This window comes from Ochotona curzoniae, unplaced genomic scaffold (genome assembly GCF_017591425.1).
Source record: "Ochotona curzoniae isolate NIBS_2020 unplaced genomic scaffold, NIBS_Ocur_1.0 contig_430, whole genome shotgun sequence".
Lineage (NCBI taxonomy): Eukaryota > Metazoa > Chordata > Mammalia > Lagomorpha > Ochotonidae > Ochotona > Ochotona curzoniae.
The window spans coordinates 25235021-25262498 of NW_024466219.1; the positions used below are offsets into that span (position 1 = coordinate 25235021).

Sequence of the window (27478 nt, forward strand, 5' to 3'; positions counted from 1 at the left end):
TGTTTATTTTTTCCATCATAGTGAGTTAGATAAACTTAAATATACAGCCTGGAAATTGCAATGAGGTTCCCTATGTAATTTTTCACATTAATGCTAAATGTGTAATACCAAGAAATCTTCTTTTCTGTTTCCCCTGTAATTTTCCAAGTGAAATTGTGCAATGTAGTATGAATACCAGTGACACTCTGGTTTGGGGGAATGTGACTTAGTATTCTATTCATGACTATTTCCTTTCTATATATGAATTGTCGCCCTGTTGGCCAAGTGCCCAGCGAATGAAAATATTAGCAGTTGCTGGAACGTGGAAGTATTTTGCCTTTATTTTTTTCTAACATTCCCTGCATGGGGGGAGATGGAGGAGGGAAAAGGGAAGAGAATGCTATCAGAGACCTCTTGAAGCTTCTGCGCTTTTGACTTCTAGAGGGATTGAATTAATACACAACAGAAATTGACATCCTTCCCTCCATCCCCTTCTGTGGCTGAGTTAAGGACACGTTCCCCTCTTGGAAGATCTTCTCTGTTTTTACTTTTCAATGAGCAAGAATTTCAAAAAGAAACTTTAAAGAAAACAAAATGGCTAGTCTCTGTTGCCAAGTGAGGCCAGCTTGTTGGTCCCTCTCCTGTGAGCAACTCACCAGCTAGAGACTGACTTTGCAAAGCTGCAGAACCAGGTGAGGCCCACTTGACCTCCCGGAAATGATAAGAAGGGTCTTTGTGCTGTGACTTTTCCCTGGAGAGAGGATGCTGATGCAACTAGTGACAGCATCTTTCGCATACAGATATGAAAGGATGACGTTGCTTTTCCTAGAGAAAACTGAAATGTAAAAAATTTTTTTAAGAAAAGGGGTAGTGACTCACTGTTGAACCCAAATCAACTCTGAGTTACAATTGAGGAGGTCGGTGACTCTGTGACCTTCATCCAGAAATTACAACACATACCAGGCTGTATTTTTAGAAGGTTCTGGAAGATAGAGCAGGGCAGCCTGGCTCTGGGAGTGATAGACATCTCACCATTGGTTTGGGGTGCTGGCCCAGCAGTCTACCCCTTTTAGAAGTTGAGGACTAAGGTGAGCAAGACAGGAGATTGCCTGGAAGAACTCTGAAGATGGCCTTTTCGGCTCTGTGGGTGTAGCATTTCCGGTGCTGACACAGTCCTGGATTGGGGATTTGGATTTGCCAGATGTGCTTGCTTTCCTTCTGCTTAAGGGTGTATTCTCCTTTGCAGATTCTCAACAGCTTGATGAAATGTGGCTCTGGCTGAGATAAACAAACCTTTCCATTGTCATTTTGAAAGCATATGGTGTGCTTTTGTTTCTTAATACCCTTTAAACAAAGATGGTGTTTAAGCTAGAAATTCAATGTTCTCCAGGTATTTCATTTTGGATTTAATAACATGTGAGGGGTTCTTTGATGACTTTGTTTAGACTGAAAGGTTGGCTTTCCTCCTTTGTTTAGAAAAAATTCACATTATGCTCTAACCACAAGCCACTTTGGGTTGTTGTTGTTTGCTTTGTTTCCTTTCCAACCCCTGATATGCAGAAGTGGGTGTTTAGCTGCGCTGTTCTCTTGCACCACCTTGGCTCCTGGATTGGCCTGGTGGCCTTGACGCTGTACAAGATGTTCCCTGGACCTTGTGCCTCTCATCTCTGAATTCCCTTTGTCTTTCTCTGTGGTGAGATGTCTGTATGTCCGGCAGTTGGATCTTCTGCCTCGTTGCTCTATTGTGATTGTGGAAAGCAGCAGCCCCTTCCCTGTGTAAGTAACATTTGCTTCCTGGGCTCACACTGACTTGATGAAGACCTGTGAGATGAAGCACCTGTGTCGCTGCATCTGGCTTCGCTCAGGGCATCTCATTTATTGAATTCCCCATACCTTGGCTTTAAGATGTTCTACTAGTCTTTGTGCCAGGGAGGACAAAAAACAAAAACAAAAACAAAAACCACTTCAGTTAACCCTGCTAGGGTGTTGAGTATAAGTCAGACTTCTGATTTTTGAGATATTGAAAACCCGACAGGGAGTTCTCAGGGTGTACATTCACATTCTCTGTTAAATTCCACCCAGTGGATCTACTTCCCTTAGATTGCTTCTTAGGAAGCATCTCATCCTTAGGGGCAGAGGTGGGTTAGGGCTGGGAACAGACTGTGGCCAATGTAGAGAGGGTAGGGTTTTTAAGGCTCAGTTTTCTTAGATGACTTCCAAGAACTGTCAGGATCTGACCTCTCCTTGTTCAGCCACTACTCTAACTGAATTTCTATATGGCAAGTACACTCCCACCACTCACCCCACTTGCCAAATGGGCCATTCATTTTCATGCCAATGGGTTTTTGTACTGTTTCTTCCTTCTGGAGATCTACCTTTTAATGATGAAAAATATCGTTTAGTAGCTTAGTTCATTTTCTGTTGCCAGTAGCTCAGTATCATATGCTGAATAATTTATAAAGAAAATAGGCTTATTTTGGCTTATGGTTGTGGTTGAAGGTCAGGGTCTGGATCTGATGATGGTCTGCTTGTTGGCTGAGTCCCAGATCCATACAGTGTGTGTTGTGTGGAGAAAGGCATGTAGCACCTGAATGCTGGTTGTTTCCTTCCTCATTTAAGGCTATCACCATTCAATGTTGGGAACTTCTTCCTGCTTTGTCTTATCCTAATCATCTACCACGGGCCTCATCTCTCAATGTCATGGTTGAATTGAGTTTTCACTCTTGCAGTACTTCATTTTAAGGAATGCCATTTCAACATGGATTTTCAGAAGAGAATTATCTTCAAACCATAGCAGTTAGTAAGATGCTGAAATACTCTGTGACTTTTCCTGCTCAAATTTAGTTGGTTCTTCCTCCACACTCTCATGAGGTCGATGATTATCTCTAAATCCTCCTCTTTTTGCTGTTGGCAATGTCTAGCTGTGTTCTGGGATGCCTGTTTCATTGATTTGCAAACACCTCAGCAGAAGCAGCAAGTCCAACTCATCAATATTCTTACAGAGTTTAGCACAGTGTTTTTGCTCAATAGATGTTTAACCAGTGGGTGAGCATTCCCTTTAGAGAACAAGATTAAACCAGCAGAACTGTTTGTGAGTTACAGCATTTGTATCAGAAGATGTGGAGAAATGAAATTTCCCCACCTTCATTGTCAGATGTGTCACACCACTCTTGCCAGGGAAAGCACAGAGCTTCTCATAACTGTATTTCCTGCCTTCTAGATAGTAGGACAATGACAGTGCTAATGATGATGTTGACTTTTGCTATGTATAATTCTTAATCTTTCACATTTAAGTACTCACAAGCAGCCTGGGGAGATCAGTGCTAGCATTTTGATAACTGAGGATGCGACTATTGCTCTTTTTATCAGCGATGTCTTATTGAAATATGGCTTTCAGACACCACAAGGGAGAGAGGCTGTCATATTTTTCTTGCCCTTTTGAAAATGTAGGCCTCTATTCCTGAGAGAATGCTCAATCACTGTTCTTTCCTATCAAGTATTATACTTATAAGCCTTCTGTTCTTTTTCTAAAATAGGAAAAATACCTCTGAAACTTTGTACACACCCTTGGGTCCTTTTCCTTGCTTGTAATACATTCAGCTTTTAAGTCTCCACTTGCTAGTTGCAGAAATTGGGACCTTCAAGCCCCTGGTTTGTTCTGTAACTGAAACCATCTTTTCAAAAATGTTGAGGACATTCCTCTTGTCTCTTTCAGAGAATTAATTTATTTGGGAATGCTGGATGGTATCAGACAATGGACTTGGAGTCAGAAAGACCCAGTAAGTACAGGAAGGAGAATAAATACAAAAGAATTGTCCCAAAGCAGCTTGGTACCGAGGCTGATACAGAAGCGGTAGCATCAAAGACATCTTACTCTAGGCCTATGGGAATTATTAAAAAATGGTTGGTTCTGTTTTGGCTAGCAACTTGGCTCTCTCTGTACAAGTTATTAAAACTGTCTCTTTGACATTTAATTTTTTTTTTTTCTGATGTAAAAATGAGTTCCTGGCTCTGCTGTTGTTGGCTTTCTGACTAGGGTTGGAACCACTCCATTTCATCCTGACTCAGTTTCCTCACTTGTCAAAATAAAAATAACAGCTGCTTGCCAGGATTTGAAGGACTGATGATGATGTGGGTGAGGAAGCACTGTGCGCAGCTGCAGTTGGCACTTTCAGGTTGGTTCTAGTCCCTTCCACAGATCCTGGACCTTGTCCCTTCCCTTGGTGAGTGTTTGTTGAGGATGAAGCCAGGATTTTTGGGGTGAAGTTCGAGCCAAGCTAGATGATGCTTAGAGTTGGGTTGACTCCATGTCACCTCCAGAACCAAGCCATAGCACTCTTAGCTATCAGGTGATTCATTAAAAAAAGAAGAAGAAGACACAGCTCATAGCAATGCAGTACCTAGAGAGGGAATAGGCATCTCAAAGAGGGTGCTGCTCAGGAGACTTCAGAAAATATTTGAGGAGGGGTATATGAAATTTGCACGGGAACAGTAGAGAGGAGTGGCCACTAACTGGCCTGGGAAGGTCACTGTGCAGGATGTTTTTCCCATGAGCACTGGGGCTGTCCAAGGACAGCCCAGCAACTCCACCTCACTCATGCAAGGACATTTTTCTGTCCAAGAGGCATTGAGATAATTGGATGCAGTATCTGTCTGCAGGAGGGAAAGCCTCACAGAGCTGAGGACACCATCCTTCGTGGGTTGGAAGCATCCTTTTATTCTCTTAAATGAGCACTTGGATCCGTTATGCCTGAGAAGTCTAACATGTTTGGCTTATATGTTTCCCTCACTGCAATGACATGAGGAACTTAGGGCAGCTGGAAAATACTTTCTGAAGCTCTAACTTCTGAAAATAGTTTGAATGTGTTTCCAGCCCTTCTGAGACAGCTGTTTTCCCTCACACCAGCGGGTTCCACAAATCCCACAAATCTCTGTTCATGGTGTGGGGTGAGTGGGGGAGTGTCTCTCATTCCCACAGCCTTCCCAGCCACCTTCACGTTGATAATTAGGAAGCAGCTCGTTCCTGAAGAATAGCTCCTATGCTTCGGAAAGAGAACTTATGGAGCAGCAGCTTGAGAATAAGACTGCCCTTTTGGAGTTGTTTCAGGAGAGACTGTGGCATCTTTCTGGTCCCACGAAAGAGGAGAAATGCTCTGATTTAGATCTTGGCTCTGTCCATTTGGCTCTCCCTATCAGACCCACACTACTCTGACAAATACCACATCTGTCTCGACAAGCTAGTTCACAAATAACGGTTCATTCATAACTTTAGGCTGTTGTAAGACTCCCAATTTGTTACTTCATTTTGTGAACAAGAATGCAGAGTTGAGTTGCGAGAAAGACTGAAGTGAACACAAATCTTTGCAAATCTCTCTGACACAGATCATTAGGTTATTGTGTATTGTGTATTTTTCAGTGGATTGTAAGAGCACTGGAAATATTTTTTGTTGCCAAAACCATTCTTGGAGATATAACATCATTTTTATGTTTTTGATTCATCTCAGTCTTTTTAATTCCAGTGCTCCTTAAAGTAAGTTTAGCAGGGACTGAGCTGCCTGTACCAGGTGTTTCAGAAACTTGGTCATGTCTTCCATTAGGGATTTCCCTTTTATATGGCTGCTTGCTTCTCTACACATTGGTTTAATCTCAGGCTTACTTCTACTCGGACAAACTCATGGCAGTGTCACTGACTTATTTTTACTTGACCTATATTGAACTCATACAATGAAGTAGAAAGTTCAGAAAGTTCAAAAAAGGTAGAAAGTCATTCGACTTTGGAGGGAGGAAGAAAGCTGGTCACAGCCTGAGAATCTGCCTTTGCAGAGGATAGCTGATTTAGAAGTCTCTGGGGTGGGGTGGGGGGGTTTGTTGCAAATGCTCCCATGTCCAAGCTCACATTTTTGGCATTTTGAGCCTTGAAGGTACAGGTGAGGGAGACAAAGCAGGGAGTTCTACAGAGGGCAGGAAGTGACCGGGCTGAACTGAAGCTGAATGACAACCATCCTCGTGGGTTCTGAGCAGCCAAGGCCTACCTTCAGACGTGTGTGTTAAAGTCTACTGTCTGAGTTACTGGCATCTGACTCCACGTTGCTTTATATCTAAGACAGCTTGAGGCCTATTAAGAAAATCATGTCGATTTGAATGGCAATTTATTTCTTCATTTGTGCCTTTTCATAGTTATCAGGCCATAGGTTGTTAAATGTGTTAACTAAAGTCACCAGTCAGATCCATGAACTAACTCCTGAACTACCAGTGTTTGCCCTGCTAAACTTGTACTTTTCTTTCTTTCCGTGTAGAATGAGATGGATTGGTGCTTGTTTTTCTTGGAGAGACATGTATTTCAGATGAATTCAACTGTCAGGAAAGATCACCATCAATAGTAAAACTGTGTGTGTAGAGTCATGTCTAACTTCATTAATTCTTTGTCATTAAGTACTCAGATTCTAGAAAGAAGGTCTCGAGTCAGGCTGACCCCAGATCATTATACATTTGGATCAACTTTCCCTTCCTCAGGAACATTTACTAAAATTCTCTAAGAGGAAGAACTTACTGTAGAGTAGTGTTAGGAGGAAGTGACAGAACTGGCAGAATTGCTGTAATCACAGGAGCTCCACTAGATGTCTGTGTGGAGGAGAAGGGGCCGCTTGGACCAGAGCTAACTTAATGTGAAAGTGATGGAGCATTTTTATTAACACCTCATGCTGCTTCACATTTCATTGTTGCAAGATAGACATTCTCCCTACTTTTGGAGACTTTGGCACTATGTAAAACCACTAGCTGCTCAGGACAAATAATCCTGCTGGGGGACAGATTCTTTAATCTTCCTCCATTTGTCTTTTGAACACACATGAGCTTATATCAAAGACCTTTCTAACCTGAAAGTCACAAAGACCTTTCCCAATGCTTCTTACATGTTACCATGCCAAAGCCCAGCCGCTGTCTGCCAGTCTCATGTACTATTCAGGATTTAAAGGGCAACCGCATAAAACTGCACCTTGACAAGAAAGCCAGATGAGTCTCAAATCAGCAGCTTAATAACATAGTCTGAAAACACCACGATCTATCTTCCTTCCTTCCTTCCTTCCTTCCTTCCTTCCTTCCTTCCTTCCTTCCTTCCTTCCTTCCTTCCTTCCTTCCGTCTTTCTTTCTTTTTCCCAGTTTGCACAACAAGATTTATTTCAGAAAAAGTGAGAAAGAAATCCCTGCCACAGTAACAGGAGGGGCTCCAAGGAAGGAAAGACCCCTGTCTTTTTGTTTTATTTGTTATCTGTGTCATCCCAGGCAAATATAAACCTTCGTTCTTTTATAGTTAATATCATAATTGCTTGGCTATTTTATAAGTTACCCTTGTTAAGTTTTAATACTTGGATTGTTTTTCATAACTTCTGTGACCCATAGTCCCCTACTCTCAATTCCTAAGAACCCAAGTCCTCCTAAGTTGTGTTGTCTGTAAGATTATAAATGTCTCATCATTTATTTTTTTAAAGATTTATTTATTTACTTATTTAGAGCAGGAAGACAGATTTGCAGACAGAAGGAGAGACAGAGGGAAAAATCTTTCATTCGCTGCTCTACCTATCAAGTGGCTGCAACAGCTGGAGCTGAACTGATCTGAAGCCACGAACCAGGACTTCCTCTGGGTCTCCGATGGGGATGCAGGGTCCCAAGGCTTTGGGCTGTCCTCTACTGCTTTCCCAGTCCACAAGCTGGATGGGAAGTAGGGAGCTGGATGGGAAGTAGAGCAGCTGGGGCATACGTGATCTGGCACCCATTTGGGAGCCCAGTGCATGCAAGGCAAGGGTTTAGCCACTAGGCCATTCTGCTGGGCCCAATGTCTCATATTTTAAACATACTTCATATGTTATAAAGAATTTTTCACATATATCCAAAGCTTCCTTGGCCTATATGTGGGTTCAGTGTTGGATGCAGACAGTTAAGACACTGCCTGGGATCTGCATATTGGAGTGCTCTGGGTTTGAGTCCTGTTTCAACTCCAAGGTCCAGCTTCATGTTAATATGCAGGAGGCAGAAGTGATGCCTCACGAAGTTGGGTTCCAGCCACTCATGCAAGAGACCTGCATTAAATCATTGGCTCCTGGCTTTGGGTTGGCACAACCTCAGTCCTTTCTGGCATTTGGGGGGTGAACTAGGGATGGGAGTTCTTTCTGTCTTTCCTTCTGTCTCCCAATCACTCAAATAAATACATTAAATACGTTTCCAATTTCAAAAAGGAAATTGCATGCCTAGATCACAATGCTACCTCAATTCATATAATTGTTGAAAATTGATTATTTTGAAACTAGTGACTGCCTTCTGTGACCTAAGTAATCATTGTTAGCACCCTTGTATCTTTGCCAATTCAGTCTTTTTCTTTTTAAATACTTATTTATTTTTATTGCAAAGCTAGATATACAGAGAGGAGAGACAGAGAGGAAGATCTTCCAACCGATGATTCACTCCCCAAGTGACCGCAACAGCCAGTGCTGTACCAATCCGAAGCCAGGAGCCAGGAACTTCCTTCAGGTCTCCTACGCAGGTGCAGGGTCCCAAAGCATTGGGCCGTCTTCGACTGCTTTTCTAGGCCACAAGCAGGGCCCTGGATGAGAAGTGGAGCTGCCAGGATTGGAACCAGCGTCCACATGGATCCCAGGGCATTCAAGGCAAGGACTTTAGCCGCTAGGCCAAGCTGCCAGGCCCACCAATTCAGTCTTTTTTTTTTTTTACACTTTTTAAAAAAACTATATTTTGACAATCTTTACATAGTTCATTAGGGTAAAAAGGTTCAAGGGCTACAGGGAAGTGAGTAAGACCACCATTTCCATACTGCTTCCTTCATGTATCTGAGGTAAAGGGGGGATATTGAGGGAGAAGCCCCACCCAGTTTCCCACCCCGCCAATTCAGTCTTAATTCTAAGTTATTGCTCACTTTTGCTTGTCTTAAGAAAAAAGAAAAAAAGGAAAAAAAAAAGAAAGACGTCAGTGCTACAACTGTCTCATGGAGTGAGGGAAACCAATGGTGTATATTTGAGGACTGTTAGATTGCAGACCCCAACAGTTACCATGCCTTCTTCCCACAGGGACTTCCTAGGGTTCCTGGGGGATTTGAATGAAGTGATCAGGAGCGTCCCTGTTTTGCACCATCACATACATTGGCCTCAAGAAGGTGCTGTTTCCCAGGAAAAGGATTTAAATCCCCCCAAAGAAACACATAAGACCATAGTTTGAAGAAGAAAGCACTGTTCCCCAAGCAGCTCGCTCTGTTTATTGTGCCGGTCTCTGATTCTATTCTTGAGATTTTTGTTTAAGATAACTTGCAGCATTTCTTTGAAAGGTCAGATATGAATGAGATGACTTTGTTTGACTTGCTAATCTTGTGACAAACAGTTTATACCCATTATAGCTTCCGGTCTCCCCTGATTATTAATTTCAGGGATATTTTCTCCCTGAATGGTTGTGGAGAAGGCTCTAAAAATAAACAGCATGGAGATGTTTTGGTGGGGTGGGAGTACGTGTGAGCAGATGTCTGCTGGAAGCCGCATATGGGGGCAATGTGATAGCAGCATGTACTGCGAGAGTGTGCTGCTGGGCCTTCTCTGCCGGGCCGGCCATTCAGAGCACTGCCTTTGCATGAATGAGTGTTCCTGCTAGAAGGGGTGATGCACAGGTGGGACACCTGTCATTGCCATCTCCTTAGTGGGCCAAAGGTTGGGAACGGCAAGTTACGGCGTAGGGCAAAAGAACTGCTCACGCTAGATCTGAGTGGTGGGAAGTGTCACTCCTGGCACCAGCAGCCTCTGTTTGAATACAGTAAATGGAGGCTGCGAGTCTAGGTGGGGGCTTCAGAAGTATCCTCTTTAGGCCAGGTTTAGGAGGCAGCCAGCACTTCTGTCATCGTGTAGGTTGGATAACAGTGTGGTTACATTTCATAATCTCTTTTGATTTGTCACTGTCTTTTCAACCTTAGGATTTCTTTTCAGTCCTGTCACAACCTCAGGAGTAACATTTTGTCTGACTAATGAACACAGAGGCTTGGGGAAACTCACAGACTTGTCCAGAGATTCACAGGAAATGAAAGATGAAACAGGAGTTTCAATCAACATTTCCTCATGCAAAAACAAAAACAAAAACAAAAACAAAAAAACCCCCTGCATTTATTGACTTTCACTACAATTAGGAAAACATTTGAACACTCAGAAATGTTTATAGGGTCTTTCTTTTTTAGGTGTGTGTTCTTTTTAAAAAATACGGTGGGTACTGTATGAATGTTTGTTACTGCTTTATGGAAAGTGAAGTTCGAAATCCCCAGATGGAACAGCCATCATGGAAGATGTGTTTAACGCATGGCAAAGAACCCTAACATTTTCAGTCGTAGCTAAACAAACCAATATATACTTGTGTTCTTGACTCATTTGAGAGTTCTCATACTGTGAGTTATAAATGATGACAGGTGGTTTTAACAGCACTGAAATCTAGGCCAGCCAAATGAAAAACGCAGCTTTATTCTTAATAGGTGGAATGTCTTTTGTCAAAGGAGGTTATGGCTTTTCTTATTCATCCTTAATATAAATCAAGGTATTTATTTTACCACCGCATATACATACTGTACCTTTCCCTTTAATACTAGGGAATGTTAAAGGGAAAGTGGAAGTCAGGATTCTGCTGATGAAAGGAAACCAGGAGATCTGGGAGTAGAATCGAGAATACGCCTAAATCCCCAGGCTCCCGGGCAGCAGGGGCCTCACATAGCTGAGGGAGTGATGCGAACATTCAGCGAGTCCCTCTTCTGCTTTAATCTTTGTATAGTTCTGTGTCAGGCATCGCTTCAGTAAAATAGCTAATGACTGTGCTTTTTAAAACTCCTAGCTGTCTGCCCAGTTGTCACAACACCCTCTGGCTCAGTGGGCAGCTTGTGCGCCAGACAGTCCCAGGTGCTCTGTGGGTACCTTGGTGAGTACGCTTGTCTGCTTTCTTCCTCGTTTGCTGTAGTGATTTCAAGTCCATCGTTTGCCTTAGTGACATCATATCCGCCTTTAGAGTCTGTCTCCTGTGCGGAACTTGCCAGAGGCAAGACAGTATTTGGAAATGCAGCCTTGTGGAGAAATTGCAAAGTGCCTGGAATGTTCTGGAGAGGGTTTATGTGGGGAGGAAAAGAAAAAAGGAAAAGCATGATGAGCAGTAATACAATGGTTGTATTGCGGGGTTGAAAGAATGATGTGTGGTCTGAGATATGTGTTTTAGGGGTCACAGACTACTTTCTCCATGGAGGCCACTTTCTTCAGTGTTGAGGAGGAGGGCCAGAAAGTCAAGGGCATGTCCTTTTCTTATAACATATTTATAGCAATGTTCTTACTGCTGACACAGAGCAGTTGCTCAATAAATGTGCCTTGTGCTAAACTAGACTCAAGGAAAGATTTCTCTGCCATGGGACGGTTATGCTGATGTCATGATTTGTTGATTTTTTATCTTGACATGAATTGTCATGGATCAGGTCCTCAACTGACTTGACCTGGGGAACTTGCCACCTGCTCAAAATGCTTAGACCCGACCCTCAGACCAAGTACAAGACCTGACCCTGACCAAGTGCACGCTCCTCAGATACAGTGCAGTGTGTTAGGCAGAGGCGCACCGAAGCAGACATCTCCAACCCTTTCTAGAATGTTACTTACTCAGCCAGAACTTTTCCAAATAAAGTCCTTTATTTTGTTTGAAAGGCTTAAAGTAAGAAAGAGAGACAAAGAGAAAGAAAGAAGAAAAAGAGAAAGGAGCTCATGAGAACAGGAATGTACTTCTGTCTGGTGGTTCACCCTTCAAATGTTCACCACAGGCACGACTGGGGTCGGTCACTGGTAGGCTGCTACAATTCCATCCTGATCTCCCACGTGGGTGTCAGGGGCCCATGTTCTTGAATCGTTACCTACTACTTCCCAGGTTATGTGTTAGCAGGGAGCTCTGAACCCGAGGTGGAACTGAATCCCAGTGCTCTAGTACAGGATGTGAAAGTCCTAAGAAGCAGTGTCCAAGCTGAGCCACAGTGCTCGCCCTTGGGTAGCATTTATTAAACACTGACTGTATGTTAGGCTGTTGCGGCCACACCTAAACAGCAGGACTTGGATGGTCCTGACATTGAAGGATTTGGGGGCCTGAAATGTGCTGGAGCCTCACTCTGGCGGATGAGAGGTAGAACTACCATCCTGGCACGGCTTCACTGTAGTGCTGAGGCATGGGGGAGACTGCAACTTAAATGTGTGGATGTCCTGGATTGGGACCAAAGCAATGTTTCCAGTGTGCTATAGGAAACCTAGTCTATTGCGTATCCTATCCTGTAACTTACATGGCCTAACCTTATTACTTAGGCATCAGGAAATAGTTCATTCCCAGAGGCCTACGGGATTCCTCAAACACAGCAAAACAAGAATGCAGACTCTGTAGAGAGTATGCAAGCAGTTTAGCACAGAGAGCTTCGAAGCAGTCAGTGGGACTAAAACGACTGCAAGATTTTATACTTTGAAAGTTCCCTTTTGTGACAGGTTATATTCTGTTTTCATGCTCCAAATTTTCAATTTATGTCAGTCTTGAAACCAAAGAGTTAGCTATCTTGAGTCCCCCACTAGCTGATTAGGTTTTTGGAAAGCAAAAGGGATGGGAGTGAAGAAAGGACAAGATTTGTTGAACACCCCATGTCCCATGTACTTACAGCAAACACATCCCCCTCGTCTCCCGTAGGCTGGCCAGGCTGGGACGGCCAGTAGGACGCTCCCCCTTCTCAGGAAGTTGCGGTTTAGAGAGGTCACTGCCTTGTCCTTGGTCACCGAGTTACCTCCTTGGAGAGCTCATCCCACACTCCCGGGACCCCAAGCTTGTAGAACTTTCCCTACCCCCACTCCTTTGTGTTCTTATTCGAGTCCTGGATCATTAATTAGATAACTTTCTTCTCTGGTGCTTTCATTAATTTCCTTTCCCCTTTCTTTCTTCTCTGATAGCATAGACAAGTCCAGAGGCCTACTCTGGTTCTTTGGGTATCTTTCCTTCTCAGACACTCCTTTCTACTTGGGGTTATTTTCGGTCACTTATTTACTGCAAACTTCCCCTTTCCTTTGGTGAAAGAAACAAAACACTGGAACCTCACTCTGCTCCTCAGCGAGGCCGGGTCCTTCAGGAGTGTCTTCAGGGGTGGGGAAGGGGCGGTGGGGCACACAGTGGCGTTCTCAGTAGTGGGAATTCACCCAGCTGACAGGCTGCGGAAGGTCCCCGCGGACCCCTCTCGGCCCGACCACGCGAGGTTGCTGAGCACCGCAGCTCTTTGGTTTTCCCCGCCTTGTCTCTGTTCTTAGAAATAGTAATTGGGTAAAAATGTAAGTGAGCAGATGCCAAGGGGCAGGCGGCCAGGGGCAGTGTGAATTTCTCCATGCTGAGCCACGCGCGGGCCATCCCTGTCACCTTGCGTGAACCGCCTCCCGGTTCCAAGCAACAGTGGGGAGCGGCTGGAGGCAGTGCGCAGTGCGGGGCGTGTGGCGCCCCTCACTGTCCTCACTCCTCTCCAACCTTGGTGTTGATAGCTGTGTGCTTTGACGCGGATGATGGCCCTGGCAGCTCTGATGTTTCCAGAATTTAAAATAAGACTTGCAGCAGGCTGCAAATAGGCCGTGCACCTCACAGTGCATGTGGTCGCATACGCGTCCATTTGCAAATCCACTGTCCCCAGAAAGATGGCTTACGGCCCGCCTAGAGATTTTCCTGAGATACAAGAATCCAGGGCTCAAGGAATAGAATAAATTTCTCTCCAATAGATGGATTAATGGTTTTGCAAAAGAATTCAATTTCTTTGTAAGGATTTACTGAGAAGTGTTTGAATAGCCTGATTTAGACTTAACAATGATGTTCTCAAAGTGTGGTCCATGTTTGTATTTCTGTTGGCTTCTTAAAAAATGCAAATTCTATAGTGGGTGTTTGGCCTAGTGGTTAAGATGCTGCCATGCAGAGCTGGAGGGTGTGTGTTTAGTCCCCAGCCCCGGCTCCTGATTTCAGCTTGTACTCAAAGTACATCTTGGAGACAACAGGGGCTGGCTCCCAGGTGGGTCACTGTCACCCATAGGGTTGCCCCATGCTGTGCTCTGGTCTGTCTGCCAGCATTGGCCTGATCCCATCCTGGCCACTCTGGCCGCTGTGAGCATTTGAGAAGTGAAGCACCACATGATAGTGGTTTGGCTCTCTTCTGTCTCTCCTACCCCACCCGGTCTGTGTGTGTGTGTGTGTGTGTGTGTGTGTGTGTACACCTTACTTAAAGCAAACAAAAAAGCAGATTCTCTAGCCTTCTCTCAGACCTTCCAAGTCAAAACTTGTGGAGTATGTGGGACGAGGAATCTGCCCATTTGAAACAGACCCTGCAGGTGCCTCTGACCTCAGTCTGCAGCTGCTTACTGCAGTGTGCTCTCTGATTACATAGGTTTGTTTGCTCAAACACATCCCACAGGGAAAGATCCAGCCCAGCGGGGCCTCTGTTTGATCAGCTGGTCCTCCTAGGTAAGAGTATGTGTCCACAGCCTGAGCTGTGGATACTTCCCATGTTCCCAATTGCATACAGACATCAAGGCAGACTCACTGGTAAGAGTGTTACGCATTCCTCCTGCTCCCTGTCCAGCACGGATGAGGACAATGAGTGCGCAGGAAAGTAAATTATTCAGAGAGGTTAAGATGCCCAGTTCAGGGCCTGCTGTGACAGCCTAGTGGTTAAAGTATTTGCCTTGGATGTGCTGGGATCCCAAATGGGGGCCTGTCCCAGCTGTTCTACTTCCCATCCAGCTCCCTGCTTGTAGCCTGGGAAAGCAGCAGAGGACGGCCCAAAGCCTTGGGACCCTGTACCCATGTGGGAGACCCAAAGGAATTTTCTGGATCCTGGCTTTGGATCGGCTCAGTTCCAGCTGTTGCAGCCACTTGGATTGTGAAACAGCAGATGGAAGATCTTTTTCTCTGTTTCTGTTTCTTTTTGTAAATCTGCCTTTCCAATATAAAAATAAATAAATACTTTAAGAATAATAAAAGATGCCCAGTTCATAAGTTATGCAAGGGAGTGATTCCTTTACTCAAGTGCCTTCAACTGGGCATTCACAGAGTAGGAAGGTGATTTCAAAGCTAGTATTTAATGGATCGTTGACATATAGAATGTTGATGGAGTATAAATCAATGTATAATCCCTTCCTGCTGCTTGGTCAAAGCACTGCCAACCTCTTCCTGGCCTGCATTGCATCCGGAGACATTCCATGGGGTAAGAATCTAGCCAACAATGGAATGTAAACTCCACTATCTCAGCCAAACCCAGCTTTAGGTAACTGTAGTATTCTCTTTTCAAATGGTATTTTCTCAAGCAAAGGTAAGGTATTAAGGCAGGTACAAATCTAACCCAAGCTACTGAAAGGTAAAGTTAATGATAAATTGCTTGGTATTTGATTTGTGCAACCCCACGTTCCTGGTATTCTAGTGTTAGTTTTGTACCACCCAGTATTTTGAATTGAACCATATGGTCTGAATATTCTGTAACTAGTGTAGTTTTTTGGGGTATTTTTTTGTTTTTGTTTTTTCTGGTTTTTTTTTTTTTTTTGCCATTGAGCTTTTAAAGAAAGATCTCTCCTATATGATGTGCATCACAAAATAATTCAGATAGTTGTTTGAAAAAAATTAGTGATAATGTCAATTTTATTTTCAAAGAAAACTTCAATTAATAGTCTCTACAATAGCTATAAATATAGGTAAATTTTCAAATAATTGCCAAATGTGTGCAGAGGCTTTTGGAAGGCCCTGGTAAAGAGAGGAAAGCCTTATGAAACACTGATTCATTTAACAGTCTTTATCACACATGAGCTCGCATCAGGCACCTCCCCTGCCACTACTGATGCCATCGGCGAGTAAAACAATAAAAACCATCACCTGTGGAGAGCTTGTATTCTGGTGGAGGAAGACAGGCAATTCATAGTAGCAACTCAATAAGAATGCTAGACTTTGATGAATGTTATAGTTAGGAGGAGCAGATCAAGTTCAGAGGGATGGAGAGGTGAGTTGAGAGAGCTCTCATCTCCTAGTCCACTCCCCAAATGTCTCTAATGGCCAGGACCTGGCTTGGGGCAAAACTGTGAGCCAGAAACTCAACCCAGGTCTTCCACATGGGTCGTGGGATCCCAACTACTTACCTGTTGCTGCTATCCACCCCCCAAGGTCTGCATCAGGAAGGTGGAATCAGGGGCCAAAGCTGAGTATCGTATCCAACACTCTGAAGTAGGACATGGATATCTTAATTGTTCAGCAAAGTCTCAACTCCATGAGCTGCATTTTTTTTTATAAAAAATGGAGCATGGAAGGTTTCATCAAGAAGGTGGCATTTAAGCAGAAGTCTGAAGGAGGTCAGAGATAATCTTTGGCTCTCTGGGAATGAGTGTGTTTAGCACAAGGGCCAGCAAGTTGCTGTTCCTGATGCATTTAAGGATTGTCAAAAGTGTCCTGGGAGGTGAGCTTAGCATGACAGGGAGAGACATCAAGGGAGGCCTTTGTAGACTGTTGTAATATCTGTAACTTTGTAGTGTGAGTAAGTGAGGGAAACAGCAATTTTACATTAGGAGTCACTGAGACTGATCCTTTGAGAATAGAACAGAAGATGATCAAGGTAGAACAGAAAGTATCATAAGGGGGTCTTCACCATTCGCTGGGGTAGAACTTGGCAGCTGCATTTCTGGGTAAAATTGCAATAAAACAAGAACCTCCAACAGGCTTGCCTTGTGGAGAGTTCTTCCTTTGGCCAGTAGTTTTATGGGCAGACTAAAGTGTATTCTGCATGTAGGATATATTTTTCTATTTGGTGTTTTAAAATTAATAGTCCTGAGTGACTGGTGAACTATTATCTTCCTTTCTGGAAGAATCTGGATCTGTATTCTTCTCTGTGTTAAAATACCTCCATGGGTCTCCCATCCTGTGCTGACAATCATGGAGTGGCAACCTCTGGAGTTTGCACTTGCTGATATATCTGGTGACACAGTGGCCAGGATGCATGAAACTAACCTCATAGATGCCCACATGTTGGCCCAGGAGAATGACAAATAGTCATTGCACGGAATGCAGAAAATCAAACTTGAAAGTCTCTTTGCATCTGTCCAGTTGGGCCTGGTGCATAATTTGCCTAAACTTCTGAAATGAGGCCATAAGCCGGGCAATTTATAAAATGATGTCTTTTATCAGTCAAAAAAGCATTTCTGTTGAACCAGAATGTGCTTTTTAATTATTAAGCTTTGAATAGCAAGATTTTATGTGGAGATGTTGTTTTTATTTCTGTATCTGTCTGTACAAGAAATACCCATTGGGTTTATTGCATGCCAGATGGTCAATATAGGCATACAGTATAGACCCTGGCTTCAGGGAGCCTGCAATGTAGTGGGAAGGTCAAGCAGACCAAACCAAACCAAACCAAACCAAAGGCCAACTCTATATGGTTGATGACAAATGAGGCATCTGAGAGTGCAGACAAATCACTTGATTTGGCCTAAGAAGTTAAAGAAAGCCTTCTTTGGGGGAAATACTATTTTCTGCAAGGAAGATGACTTTTGAAATAGTAGTGGCATTCATTCAGCAGGACAGGACATTCAGCAGGGCAAATCTTATTCTCTGTTTTCAGAGTAAGATTTGCCTTTTCATGGCATTTTTCTCTGTGAGCCTGTGTGACTACTACCTTGATGCATCATGAAATACTGAGTATGGTTTTTTGAGACAGTGGATGTGTTCCTCAAAAAGAATGATTTTGAAATACTAAGGCCAGAAAGCAGGACAATATTGTTAAATCAAGTATCTGCTATTCAAAGTAGCTACAACCTGAAGAAAGAATTAATCTGTTGTTTATGAATAGTCACATAACGGAGTACTGTGCTACAAAGAGAGTGTGGAGCATGGGATAATCTTGCAAGTTGCAGACTATTATCCAGAGCTTATATTTTAAATTTAGTATCATGCCGCATACGTTTATCTTTCATTTGTGTTGGGTGGCTTTGTGAATAGGCTGGGGCTCTGCTGTGTGAAATGTGTGCTCTGGAACCCAAGCTGAGGGAGCAGCCCTAACCTGGTCGTATGGATTTCCTGTTATCCCCACACACATCCCACTGGGCACAGCCGTTCACGTGGCCAAGCCTGCTATCGATAGTGAGGAAAGGGGGCATAAAGGAGAGCAGGTTTGGGACTGAGCCTGAACAAGAGAAACAGCCAACATTTTAAACAAATGACAGATACGGTCTACCACAACGTGTTTGGAGGAACTGGGGAAGAGAAAAAAGGATTTCATTCATGTGAAAACTGTCTGTGTGGTGGATATCCATGGCTGGAGCTCCACTGTTACTGCATCTGTGGAAATATGAAGAATATTTTAACAATGAATATTTACTGAATATTTATATGTCCGGTGTAAAGATTTCCCTCTTTTTTTTTTTTTAATAAATGCTTTCTTCTTCCAATCGAGACAAGTTTTCCAATGTAAGAAGTACCAGATCTCTGAAGCAAGTCCCAATGCGTTACATAAGTTTATGTATGTGAGAAAAATCTGAAATTCAGGATTATCTCCAAAACATGCAGTGACATCCAGTAGCCTTAGGGTGCTAGTTGCCATCCTGGTCATGACATGCCCAACAGTATCTCATTGATGTCCACAGTATGGGTTCAGGCTAGGATTCCATGAGAATTGAAGTATGTAGATGCTTAACTGTTTGCTCGAGGGAACATGACTTTCCTGTTTCTTATCCGTCTTGCGTGAGTTCCATGCCAATTTAAACTATGTGTACCATGTCATTCCCTAGAATCTTGTTGAAACTGAACCTTGGTCTCCTGACGATGACCCATCAGTTAGACTGTTGAAAGTCACGACTCCTACCTGTTTTTATTCAGTGAGAAATCTGGAAGCAACTGTCTGTCCTGGAGGGCATCTGCTAGGTAGCTTGGTGCTTGCAAGTTCATAACTAATCATCTCCACAGCCTATTCTTAGTAGCAACAGATGCTGAGCTTTTCCAGCCTGCTCTTGGGGTCAGTGGTGGGAAAGAGAAGAAAAAAAATGAACGTATTGTTTTGCACTTGGTTGGACATCTGTATTTCTGAATTGCCCTGTTGTGCATATGATGCAACTGCTGGAGCCGTTTTGCTGAATGTGAACTTTGTCCACCGACTGGAGTCTAAATTGGTTTTGGATCCTTCTGAAATCTAAATGGTCAGACCATATTTTTCTAATATTCTGTTGGATTGTATCGTTGCTGTGGAGCCTACTTTGTATGTGTTCACTCAGCAGCAGGGGTTGCTTCTCTATTTTCCTGATCCACGGTGCTTGTTTTCCCAAGACTGCTACTTACTCCCTCCACTGTACACATGCAGGGGACCAGGAAGGTGGCTCCCTGCAGAACTGTGGCCACTATGTCTTCAAGGAGTATTAACCCTTGTGTAATTGTTAAGAAGAAAGCAGATTGCTTATTATAAAATGAACAGGTGAAACACTGAGAACAGCTAACCCACTAGATACACCAAAATCATGGCAAAAAGTTGGACTTGGGGGTTTACATATCAAAGTGTTCATGTCCCTTGTTGGGCACTTTGTCAAGGCTACGGTTTCTGTTTGGTTACTTGATGGTGGAGACTTTCAACTTCATTAGGCATAGGATCCACCTGGGGAGCATTTAACTTATGATTTAACTTTACTTATGCCAGGGTTCACCTTGAGAAACCCAGACTCAGTTGATCTGGGCTAGGATTTCACATTTTTAGTTTTGAAGACCTGCTCACATAACTAGTGTATGTAGTTGAGAAGGTCCTGTTTTTTTGTTTTGTTTTGTTTTGGTTTGGTTTTTTTTGGTGAGGGGGTTATGTAGGCTTTAAAAAAAGATTTGTTTATTTCACTTGAAAGAGTTACAGAAAGAGATCTGGGAAGGCAGGCACTCAAGAGAGAGAAAGAACTTCCATCTACTGGTTCAACTCCACAAATGGCCACAATATCCAGATCTGGGATGGTCCAAAGCCAGGAGTCAAGAGCTCCTTCCAAGTCTCTCATGTGGGTGTAGGAGCCCAAGGACTTGAGCCACCCTCTGCTAAGGCTATAGGCCATTAGCAAGGAGCTGAATTGGAAGTGGAGCAGCCAGGACTCTCAGCTGCCCCTATGGGATGCCATAGCCATGGGTGGAAGTGTAGCAGGCTATGCCACCACACCTACTCTTATGTAGCATTTGTTCATTGTTGTCACTCTATTTGTGTTAGATTTTGAGGAAAGGAGTCTAGTTGTGTGGGCTGTGAAAGTCTGAGGAAGGTGCTGACGGAATTGTTAATAATAACAAGCATGATGGTGCTAAACATCAGTTACTGAAAAGTTATAATAGACACTTGGCTAATCTCCATTTTAGTATTATACAGCAGCTCTAGTATTACTCTCAGTGTTAAAAATCAGTAAGCCGAGGCTTAAAAACTTTATGTGCAATTTCCTTACAGTCACACAGCTAGTAAATGGTGGAGCTAGAACTTGACATTGGTTTAACTCCCGAGCTCATCCTTTCAATCACTTCCCAAAGAAGATACATTTAAATAAGAAAAAATTGGGTAAAGGAGCAAGACATCAAAACAAAAAAGGAGAGTTCACTGAGTGAGAACCTCTCTTTGCCCTTATGAATTGAAGAATAATTCTAATGCGGACATTGTGTTACAGTGGGCGAGTCCACCACACGGGATCCTTGCATCTCGTATCAATGTGACTGGTGTAAGTTCTGGCTTCCACTGGTTTGATAATGTGCACCCTGGGAGGCAGCAGATGTTGCTTGTTTCGAGTACTTGAGTTTGTGGTACTCACATGGGACACCAGGGTTGAGTTCTAGGTGCTTAGCTTTAGACTGATCTAGCCACGGCTGTAGTGGGCATTTGGGAAGTGAAACCAGCGGACAGAACAATTCTCTTTTTGTGTGTTTGTGTCTCTCTCTCTTTCTTCATTTGAAATAAAGTAGTCTTTATTTCTGTTATATAAAAACATATATTTGCATGTGTTTCTTTCTCTTTTAAATACAACATTTCTTTCCTAAAAACCCGTGGAAGTTCAAGGCAGACAACAAAGCTCAAGGCATTGAGTGCTGCTGGTATTGAAATTAAGCAATGTCCTCTGGACTTACCCCTGAATGTGCTTGTGTTCCTCATTTGAAAAGTAGAAATAGCTTGTTCCTATTGCTGGGAGAGTTAGGTAAAGAATGAGTGTATCCTTGGAATTCTTCTGTTTTCCAGGCTGTAATACTTAAGAATATGCAATGTAGAATTCTGGTGTTTTCCATTTTGTTCCATGATTGAAAAAAATATTTCAAATAGACGTAAAAGTTTATTTATTTATTTTTTTGAAACTGGAAAATCTGAGTACTTCTTACTTGAAAAAACCAGATTAGTTCTACAATGCCCCTTCAAAAGATTAGAATAGTGCCAGCCTTTATCAATGGACAAGGCCCTAGAAATTTTATAGCCAGTTCCCCATACGTTTGAGAGTGCTGCAGATCAAGACATTCTCAGAAGTAACTGTTAAGTAAGGACTGAATGAATTTTACCAATCTTGGCCGTAATAGAAAGAGTTGTGTGTGTATGGCTCAGGACTTCTTGGGTAGTGAGAAAGGTCTTAGCTAATTGCTCTACTCTAGTTTCTCCACGGGGATGTGTAGTTTGCTGGCCACTCCTAATTGCCTACATTTTATACAGTAAGCATAGCGATACTAATTAACTTTAAAAAATCTTATCATAAGCGCCTGTTGTATCACTCAGCCTTGGTGAAGGATACGTGACCTCTCCTTCTTTCTCAGTAGCATTTTTCACATTATAAGTTAGAATCAGTTCAACCTCCCGGGGGCACGTAGTGAGCAGAGAAGAAGCAACTTGTCAGCCCAACCTCACGCCTTTTTGTGCCCTGCAACATGGACTCCTGGATGGGCCCCTGCTCCCTCTGTGAGTTCAAGCTGCTGCCACTGGAGCTATAAAGGGACATTTAGGCCTGTGTTCTTGGATCTGCAGCCAGACGGCACAAGTATTTTTAGGGCTCTTCTTGTCTCAATCTAATTTCTGCTTGAAACTTTAACACATGCAGGCTGCACTGAAACGACTTTTAAACTACTCTCTGGGTAGGATAGGAGGGGTTGGATTAGTACTACAGCCTTTAAACAGTTTAAACTTTTTTTTTTTTTATTGCTAAATATCCAACAGGCTGAACAGAGGAAATTCAAGTCCAACCCTGGAGGGACCCCTGTTTAGTCATCTGTCTAGACAGACGAGTTCATATAATGGGCCTCTCTGTTTCTTTTGCTTTCTAGAACAGATGGTGGTCCTTTCCTTTAAACTCTGTGAAGATGTCAGCCTTTGGTGGTTTTGTTTTTTACCCCAACCTGCTGCTGATAAGCCAAGAAAGTGACTCACACGTGAGCCAACAGTAACTACTGGGTGTGACAGTTTCTGACACCGCTGGGTGAAAATGCAGCCATAAAAGAGATTTTTGTGACTGTAACATCAGGCAACTCAGTTACTTTTTTCTGAGCCTCATTCTTCTTTTCTGCATACTGAGTACTAATTTTTAAAAAAAGAAGAAGGAATCTTTTTAATTTTGTAAAGAAATTATCAAACTCATCAAAATGCCTCGTGTTTGGTAGGGACTGAATAAATTGTCCTTCATCCATTCATTTCGACATAATCGTTCTTGCTTTCTTGCTCCGAGAAACAAAGAAAAATAAGAAATTCTAATCCTCATTTTTAATATTGAGTTGGCACACATTAAGAACAGCAAGTTATATCTTTTAAATCTAGGGAACATAAAAAAAATGGTTCCAATTTCTAGGGTAGGAAAATGATATTGGAGATAATTTTTTTTTTTAAATAGTGAGTCATATAAAATAGTCAACTTCTTTGACTTAAGTAGAGGGATTGTGGTTGCCACTTCCACTGGGCACGTGATCAGGAAGCTGGGATCAAGAGGGAAGCTGAGATTTGAACTCCAGGACCGCATAAAGGACATGGGCATCCTGAGCAGTATCTTAAGCATTAGGTCAAATACTCACATTCATACTGTTTTTTTAATGGTAGAAGTGGATAAGACAGGGTGATAATCTTTTGCTTACTAGGAGGCCAGAGTCTCTCTCAGAACCTGCCTGAAACCATGACGTGTGTTAGTAATTATTTACACAACTAAGCGGTACGTAAGCTGCCTAGTTCTTTGTCACGTCACTTTAAACCCTTCCTGGATTTTTCCTGAAAAGAGTGATCTGGAAAATGTTGTTTTGTTCCTTTAGTTCTGTTAATATCCTCTGAGTGAATGAATGCTGAGTTAAGGTCTTGGTGCAGGAATTACAACAGGTGTTCATAAAAATGATTTTGGTGGGCCTGTGTTGTGGCGTGGTGGGTGTGTGCCAGTTTCAGTCCTGGCTGCTCTGTTTCCAAACCAGCTCCACGATAATGGACCTGGGGAGCCAACAGATGATGGCACTGGGGCCCCTACCAGGTCGTAGGGGATGGGTGGATGGAAGAGGCAGCAGGGCTCAAAGAGAAGATCCTAGAAAGTGGAGATGTTATTTCTAGTTACACCCTGGAGGCAAGTTCCCTTTGCAAGCTTGTATGTTGTGCTGCCACGAACAGAAAACACGGCTGTGGCTGCCATCAATTCTTTCCATTGTTGCTAGAACATTTTCCCTGCCATCAGTTGGCTTATTTGTGAAGAAAAACTTTGAAACTAACCCTCACGAAGCAGAATAAGAAATTGCTGAATGATATTTACAAGCATAATCAGAAGATGCAGGGCGGTACATCGGTGATGCAAGCAGTGTGTACAGCCAACCATGTATAAGATGCACTGAAAAACGTGTGGGTCTGAGTTGCTAATAGCCTCAACCCTAAATGGAAAAAGGACATGGAAAAATTAGTTTGTTCTTCAGCTGGAAGAAGACAGACAGTATATAATATCTGTGTACAAGTTTTCACATTTCATAGTCTAGTTAATGACATTATCATACATTGCAATTCCATTTTAACCCAGTGCTTTACGTAGCTTTGGGCATGGTATGTCTGAGTCACGTCTCTTTCAATGCAACTGCAATCAATAAAAATCCCCAGTAAAATGTGGTTAACCACAAGGACATCCCTTTCCACCAGTCCTCCCACCCCATATAAGTACTGTGATTCATTCGGTTGAGTGCTCCTCTCCTTAATATATTTTATGCTGGGAGACACTTCTGTGTGTTCAATTGTGAGAACAGAAGTTCTACGCTCCTCAAGCTGCCTACTTTTCTGTTACTTAGCTTTGCCCTACCCTGTAGCCTGGGAAACCCAATCCTTTCCTCTACTCCAGAGTGGATGGACAGGGGGAGAAAGTCACCCAGTGTCCTGTGTGGGCAAGGGAGATATTTTATAATGTTGCAGGCTGAGTTCCTCCAAGACGCCTTTCTGAGTAGAGAAATCATGTCTCCTTCAAACTGAACTCTGGCTCCTTCGTGGATCTTTCCTATAAGGAACCATGCTGTATCACCTCCCTGAAACTGTTGACTCCCAAGGTTAGATTCTTGACATGGAGCATTGGACTTGTCTTCCGTGTGGGGAAGGTTTTGGGAGGACAGCAGGAGCTGTGGTTGCACTGATGTAGATTGGAGAGGCCAGAGGAGAAGGAGAGGAAAGGAGAGTAAATGAGAAAAAGAAACAGAAAGGGCATCAATGTAGTTTTCACCTGCTTCCCTTTTGGGTCTGCTTTTTTCTGCGCAGCTCCTTCCGTCGCCAGCTTCGCTGAGCAGGGTGTCTGCCAGCAAGGTCCAGTGGTCACCCAGCAGTCGTCCCAGCACAGCCCTCACCACCCACAGTGGGCAGCTTGACTCACTGTTACCTTTCGTTACATAAGCAGATCCAAAGAATCTGGTGTGTTTTCTTTAACCTTATGAAAATGTTCCACCTTGTGTTGTTCCATTCAAGTGCTTAAATTCAGGGTTCATAGGTTTCTCTGGGTTGTCATTTGGCAAGCAGTTTGATTTTTGAGTGCTGGAAGACAAGGTGAAGCCAATTATAAGTATCTTTTTTCTGTTCTCATGCCTGAGAGATGTTTGGTCAGTCTTGATATCTGAGTTATCTGAGTTGGACAAGACTAAGTTTAAATCCAGTGGCTGTGATAGCTCATTTTCTCATTTCCTTTTAGAAGCTTTAAGTTAAGAAAAAAAAAAAAAGCAGACCTAAAAATATTCCATTACATTTAATTTCTGTTCCTTAAGGAACTAGTTCTCTGTCTTAAACACCTATATACCTAATTCTTATTATCCATTGGATCAGGAACAATTACCAGCACAAAAATTATATAGTATTTCTAATACTCCATATACTCTGCTAGGCACTTCAATGATCCTGGCAACAATAGGTATTATTAATTTTTTCTATTTCACAAATGAGGAAACCCAGAAAAAGAGGGAATAAATAAGTTGCAGAAGCTGTTAACTGGCAACCATGGGCTATCTACCTACCGAAACTTCCTCTGTCATCATCAGCCACTTACCTGAGCTGGAAGCTCAAGTCAATTACCAATCATAGACCCGAAAGCAAGGCGATGGGATAATGGTTCAGGGTACAAACTTCAGCATGAAAGTGGCTGGAGTCTGATGTTTGAATCAAGGTTCCACTCTTCCCATCGATTCCCACCTGCTCCAAGATCTATAAATCCTGGTGCCATCAGAGCATGTTAGAAACCTGCGTGATGCATACACATGCCAAACTCTTCAGGATCTGAAACTGGAAAGAGTAATGAACATGCTGAGATCTCTTTTTGATTAGCAAACAGTACAAATGTTTATAGAGTTGGAGGATTTTTAATATCTTTATTTGAACTACAATGACGCGGCCAAATGTAGTTTGGCCTTGGGCTACAGAGTGTATGTATCAGGGTGCCAAGAAGCAACTGTGCTCCGCCTGAGATGCCAAGCATTCCAGACCTGTTACCTTGCAAGTGTAATATTTACCAGATTTGTGCTTCTTCTGGAGATGCAGAGCAGTGGGCAGGGGGAAGGGATCAGCTGCTGGGAAGGAGCTCAGACAGGACTGCCTGAAGGAGGAGACGAGCAGCGATTTGCCAATAGCAGCTCTTTTTTACTGGCAACTTGGCGTCCAGGAAAAGAACCTGTCCGGGTGCAATGGGGAAATGTTATGCTTTTAAGAACCTGTTCTGTTCTCACCATTCTGTGGCATGCATGCTGTTAGTATTCCCCTTTTATAGATGGGGAAAGTTGTTCAAAACTTTCTCTTTGTTTTGCTTTAATAAAACCAGTGTAGAGCAAGGAAGTACAGTATGTGGAATGGAGTAAAAATGAGCCAAAGAATTCGTTGTGTCTCTTCTGAAAGTTCTCGCATTCTCTACCTTTCCAGCTGTACCACATGCTAGGTGTTAGCAATGGACAGATGCTGAGGCCTAGTTAAGATGCTGGCCAAAAGACCACTCTTAAGTAGCAAACCTTGCAGTAGAATATGGGTCTGCTCAATCTTAAACCTTAAATCTCTTTGTTTTGGTAGAGGACATCTACATTAGGTACTAGTGATGAGATCATAAAGAAAACAAAACAAAAAATTCTAAAGAATGGGCCTGGTGCAATGGCTTAATGGCTAAATCCTGTATCTTGCAAGTACCAGGATCCCATATGGGCACAAGTTCATGTCTCAGTGGATGGAAAATGATTCTTTGTCTTTTTCTCCTTGTAAAACCTGATCTGCCTTTCCACTAAAAATAAATAAATCTTTGAAAAAAGAATTCTAAATATTGTAGAGTAACTCAGCTGTCAAAGATTTCCAAAGCCAAAGGACTTGAGGCAGAGTTTGAGGTGGTCTGTCCTGAACTCTGTCTGTTGGTCAATAGAGTTGGCACATGCAGTCGTGGTTTCAGGAATGCACACAATTTACGAATGTGTGTGTGTGTGTGCGCGTGTGCGCTTGCCCATGATGTGGCACGGGTGTACTGGCCCTGGAGAGTTATCTTGTAACTCAAGAGCATAGCAGCTGCCAGCGATGCACATGTGCAGGTCTTTATGCTTGACCTTCTTTCACTGTCCTTTCATGTGTTGAGTACATGTCCCCCAGATCAGATCAGCAGGGGAGAGGAGAGGACAGCTGGAGCTCTGTTTCTTTCCTCCCTTTGCCAGATGGAGGCCTCTGGTAGACTCCGGTAGAACCCCAGTTCATTAAAAAAAAAAAAAAAATGGAAGTGTTTGTGTGAAAATTAAGCCATAATATTGGAAACAGCTCTCCCACACCTTTTACAATCCCCCCTCCACACTCTGCAGGGCTGTCTTCCAAGAAGGTTGGAAAGACAAACAGAAGAGCCTTCTTGCCCCAACACCCCTTACGAGAGCCCTTATTCAGCTACCGGTCCTGCTGCTTTTGGGGGTTATGCTTTGGTTGAGTCCCGCCCAAAAGCAGTATTTTTAGCTGAAGGTGGAAAAATTGTAAAAGTGAAGGTGTGAAATGAAGTCCTTGGGTGGA

At 43.0% G+C, this 27478-nt stretch overlaps 1 protein-coding gene across 2 annotated transcripts in view; it reads left to right on the top strand.

Annotated features, from left to right (window-relative positions):
* The window catches only part of TGFB2 (transforming growth factor beta 2), an 81599-nt gene that overhangs the window by 4615 nt on the left and 49506 nt on the right, over window positions 1-27478 (top strand). The window contains exon 2 of one of the 2 annotated variants that reach the window (XM_040985314.1): window positions 10843-10926. The exons of the other annotated variant lie outside the window; for it this stretch is intronic. Within the exon in view, the coding sequence (XP_040841248.1) occupies window positions 10843-10926 (84 nt within the window). The remainder of the gene's footprint in view (window positions 1-10842; window positions 10927-27478) is intronic. 2 annotated transcript variants of the gene reach the window in all.